General features: G+C 36.7%; 1 protein-coding gene across 1 annotated transcript in view; it reads right to left on the reverse strand.

Annotated features, from left to right (window-relative positions):
- Positions 1-1,180: 1,180 nt before the first annotated feature.
- Positions 1,181-5,297, reverse strand: part of SLC44A5 (solute carrier family 44 member 5) — a 123,079-nt gene continuing 118,962 nt past the window's right edge. Inside the window, exons 21-22 of the mRNA XM_015595072.1 lie at positions 4,067-4,151; positions 1,181-1,293 (exon numbers count right to left, since the gene is read on the reverse strand). Of these exons, the coding sequence (XP_015450558.1) occupies positions 1,181-1,293; positions 4,067-4,151 (198 nt within the window). The remainder of the gene's footprint in view (positions 1,294-4,066; positions 4,152-5,297) is intronic.

The following is a 5,297-nucleotide window of genomic DNA, read 5'->3' on the forward strand; positions in this document are numbered from 1 at the left end:
ATAGGCAATGCATGCGAGTGTCTGATTCATGCTTTGCTGGGCCATGCAAAAGACTTGGGCATGGCTGCCAGAAACTGGCAGGTTGCTCTGGCCAGAGGGGGTGGAATATGGCAACAGCTTGAGGGACAGGCTTCCTAATCCATAGGATGCCCCCCTATAAAGGTGCCGGATGAAGTGTTTATGGAAAGCTAATAGTATATTTCCTTAGGGTAAAATCCAAAGTGTCTTATTTTTTCCCTTTCCTCTCTGAAAGTTGGGCTAAAATTAAACCTTTTGTAGAACAAAGTCACACAATCTCTTTAATCTAGAAAAACAGGTATGCTCATGAAAAGATAAAATTACTCTTCTGAAACAAAACCAATTTTCTATATGTTGGGAACAGGAAAATAGACATTTGTCTCTATTTGGGTTAAAGACAAAAGACATGAGTTATGTAGCCATTTCAGCTTTGTTCAGAGTATTTTCACGATGGCCAGAGGTTCATATTATTGAAAATGACATTCCAGAACTCAGATTCAACTTCACTATAGATATAATTTCACAAGGTTCCACAGTAAATTTTACCTAGTAACGCTCTCTATGGAACCAGTATAACACATTAACATCTACATGTTTGTTATAGACTTGACTCACCTACTGAAATATACTTCCTAGGGAACCATTAATACAAGTTCAATCACAGTTTAGAGTTGTCCACTAGCTTGAACAGTTTTATAAATATAACCATAGCACCACATTTACAAATTTAGTACCTTATGCTGGTTAACTATAAGTCAATCTTTGTATGGCTAATTGATTATACATTTATAGCGCTTTCAAAAATTGCCTGAATATCCTTTACAAATATACATTTATAAAAAGAAAGGCTATCAAAATGCTGCAATAAGAAACAGCATGCCGAGTTATAAAAGTTTTTAAAACACTTTCAGTTATCGACTTTAAAAAAATGTTCGATGTTTATACTTTGCTCTTCAGCTGGGACCATAGTCAGTCTATAAAGTATCCTAGTTCACAGAGGCTAGTGTTATCAAATGCTCGACACCTCAGATGGTACCAGGTTCTGGCTTTTTAGAAATAAGCACAGAAATTTAACATTACTCCAAAGCATCATTTGCAAATTACAAGTGACCTGATTTACAAAACTTCTACTTAAAAATGAGTGGCACTGTTTGAAGCTTTTCTACTCTTTCTGCTTCTGGGGAACTAGTTGCTTCTTGTTCAGAATTCCGTGCAGGGTAGGGGCTATGAAGTAGGGTTTTTCTGTAGATCCATCATTTCTTTCCAGATCTTCACCTGTATGTGCGGCAGCCAAAGCAGGCAAAAGCAGCAAGCAGCAGCAGAACAACAATTATACGCATTTTTATAAATTGGAGAGTCAAACAGGGAAAAATCAGAGAAATCAGTGTTAGAAAGGAAAATATAAGACAAATTAGTGCAGTTAAGTGGCTGGCATTGGACAAAGTAAGAAGCTTCAATCTCTGCCAGGAAGCACCAAAACCTCCTAAATCCCACCTATTCTCAAACTATTTTGATAGTTTAAAGGTTAATAAAATTTTTCATATCTTTTCAAAAGTGTTATCCTTAAATTCTGTGACTGTTTATTTCAGAAAGGTAAATTGCCACACCTGCTGAGATAAAACTGAATAAAAAGTTTATTATTCCTGAGATAAATGTAGAATAATAACTAAATTTCAAAGTTCAAAGTCATTTTTATTGGTAGTCCACACTCTAATGTTACAGGTGAAGAAACAGACCCAGGAATGTAAAAATGTTTCTCCTGAAGTCGAAAGCTCTGGAGCAAAATCAGGATTAGGTAAAGACCCAGCTTCTGGACACCTAGTTCAGTTCTAGTCCTACTTAACTATGAGGCATCCTGTCCTAAATCTTTGTACTCTGTCTCAGATTACATTCAAAAGCTGATACCAGTGTTTTCTAACTTCTGTAATGCATGAATTTAGCTTCCTGCTTTGCCTAGCTAATGATAAAATGATGAGGTGTTCCCTGAACAGACCCTTGTTGAGTGTTTGAGGGGAAGCCCCAGAATGATGCTGAGAAGCAAGGAGAAGTTTGTATGGAATTTAAACTTCCTGCAGGTACACAGAATTCATAGTAGATAATATCTATCAATAAATATATAAATGCAACTTGATTCTAGGTTTTGACTGGTATTTTTTAAAAATTATATTATTTATAGCCTTTGTTTATTATGACATAAAGGATGAGAAATATACAAAGCCATATAAGATAATTATATTTTGTGGAATAAATATAAATTATTTTTCATCACACTCTTTTGGGAATGGTTGGGTTTTTGTTCCATAGATTTTTACATTACACTTCACAGTGACCTCCCTCACATACAAAATAAAAAGATAAGGAGAAAACATGATAGATATCAAACATTTTTGTTCCTTCTTTCTTAATTATATTTCTACATCATATATCACATATTATATATTGTATGTCTATGTTATAATCACCCTTGAGGTATTGATAGAAAGCCTGCTATGGATCACATTAATAATCATCTACAATTATTATTTTTTCCCATTCTGGGGCCAGAATTCTCAGTGCCTTGTAATGCTAAATGGATGCTATGTTTCTATAATGAACTGTTTGCAAGTGGTTTACATTTTTAAAAACACCAGTTTTTCTGGCAGCCAAAATAATAGGTATAAAAAGATATATAAAAAAATAGAAGGTACAGTTCCACACAATCATAATTTGGCTTAAAGTATTATTTAAGAAAAACATTTTCCAAAGTAAGATGTTGCCCATAGTAACAGTTGGGAAGGGAAGAGAAATACAATTCGGTTTCCCTTGTTCTTTATTATCAAAGACAGGAGTCTCTGAAAGGAAACTATTTGTGTTCAACACACAATGTATTGAATAAAGCTGAAATTACATCTGGTTTTCAAGAGGTTGGCAATTCTTAATATGGAAGGGTGTAAAACATTTCTTACTGCTCAAATTTAAAATCCACTGTAAATTTTAAAATGCACAAGATTTGCCAAAGTTTTCAAAGACTGGAAGCAAGTAGGATCTAGAGACTTCCTGAGATACATTTTTAAAAACATTTTCAGTGACAAGAATGAGGAGTATCCCAGCGGGGTCTCCCTGAGGTGCTCCCATGATTAGCATCTGAGATGACAGAAGAAATCTTTGAACATTTGAGAGCTCTCTACTATGTTTTAGGCCCTACCTTATTCCCATGCTCCTGATTCCAGCTCAGGAGTTTTATACAAGTGGAGTGGATCACTCAGTAATGGTGTGTTATAGAATGTTTTCTCTACTTCTCCTAAGAGGATTGTGCCAGAGAAATAATCTCAGAGGGTACAGATGTAGGGCTAATACGTTCTGTTCTTTCACCTGCTGACCTTACTTTCTCTAGGCTGAAGATGAGAGCCAGATCAAGCTCCTGGTGGGCACTGGGTTCTCCAGGACTTGTAAGATAAGGTACTAACAGAAAACATCCATTCTATGTATGTGAGTTGCACATATCACAAAGAGGCACAGTGAACAAGGCAGTGATGAAGGTTCTAAAGAAGTCTGTATTTTAACTCTAAGCATCAGAATTGATCTAGCCATTTCCTAGACATGCTCCTCTATGAATCCTATCCTTTTGTCATCGTGTTAGTGTGACTTGCCCTCTATGTGTCTTTGAAACCATTGGCTTTATCAGAATCTATAAAGGCTTTCCTCAAAGATTTTCCAAAGCTCAGTCATGTCTTCAGTTCTGTTAATAAAGCACCACAGAGGCCAATCATTAGGATAAATTTAAAAACATTAGGAAATGAACAAATGATTTCATGCTAACATCATGTTATGAAGCTTGAGCTTCATTTTGGTAGCTGACTCTCCTGCACTTTGCAAACTCCATTCTCCCAGCCATTAAAGTTCAAAGAGCATCTGTCTACTAAACTATGTATTTCCCCAAATAAACATTGTTTTGCGATTGCAGTCAGGTCATAGCAAATTCACAAGCCAGCTATGGACTTGGTTCTTAAGCTTCTCTCATCTTTCAGTTATCCACTGAAGGGGGAAAACCCATATTCTGAAAACTTACAGAAGCAGATGAAAAGTGTATCAATACACATTGCATAGACACTGAAGAACCCATGTGCAATTAGGTAAGATCCAATAACGACTGTCTGTAAATGAGTAAAGAAGAGAATGATAACATCATTACCTCGTCCAGAACAACAATAATGCAGCTTTAAATGAAAGTCAATATGAGAAAGCTTGGAAGTACTCTGTATTGAAAAAGATTTCGGTATAGAGACCCTCCCAAAAAATTCAGTGATACTGTTTTTGAGTGCTTTGTACTGGGATTTAAACAAAATGTACTATGTACTAGATTACTTGCAATCTTTCTTACCACTATCCTTAATGCCTACCAAATATATCTCAGATTTAGGATCCTGTACATGGAATCAGTAAAGCATAGGGGTTAAGAGCAAACACTGCCTAGAATTGAATCACAACTCAGGCACTCACTCAATAAGTCACTTAACTTTTCTGTGCCTCCTATATAAAATTGTTAGTGGGAGAGGGGAGAATATGATTAGTAATAGTATTTATGATATATAAGCTGAGTGAATTAATATATTGCAATAGATACCACAAGACTCTACCCAGGTCCTCTCCAGCTGCCACATTTATCTGCCAGTTTTAGGGAATATAGGATTCTGATGACTTAGCTGCTTCCCTCAGTAAAAACTGCCCTCCTGGCAGGGAAATGCCTCACCTAAGGTTACACCCCCATCAGGGGGCAACCCTTGGCCAAAGGCTGCCTGATGCAGCACACAAAAGCTCAGTCCCTTTGCCAGAACTTCCTGTAATTATATCTAAAGCCTCAGCTATAACTGTAGCTTGGGTCCATATCTTGCTTTGCCCCGGCCTGCCCTCCTCACTTCCTTACAAGTGATATCTCACGAGAGCACTTCTTAATAAACCTCCAGTGTGGAATCCTCTGTCTCAGAGTTTGTTTCTAAGGAACCCAAACTCTAAAGCAGAATGAGGCTTGGCACAAAGACAGACCAATAATGTTAGCTAGCATCATTTCTCCTATTCTTTTTTGTTTTTTATTTTGCCATCTCTGAGAAATCAAAGTCAATATTACGTAGCTCCTGTGGAATGAACTGTGTTCCCTCAAAATTCATATGTTGAAACCTAATCCCCAATGTGATAGTATTTGAAAGTGGGGTGTTTGGGAAGTATTCAGGTTGTGAGGGTAGAATCCTTATGAATAGGATTAGTGCCCTTACAAGAGGAAGCAGGAGAGAAAAATCTCTTTC

This window comes from Pteropus alecto, unplaced genomic scaffold (assembly GCF_000325575.1).
Source record: "Pteropus alecto unplaced genomic scaffold, ASM32557v1 scaffold25, whole genome shotgun sequence".
In the NCBI taxonomy this organism is placed as follows: domain Eukaryota; kingdom Metazoa; phylum Chordata; class Mammalia; order Chiroptera; family Pteropodidae; genus Pteropus; species Pteropus alecto.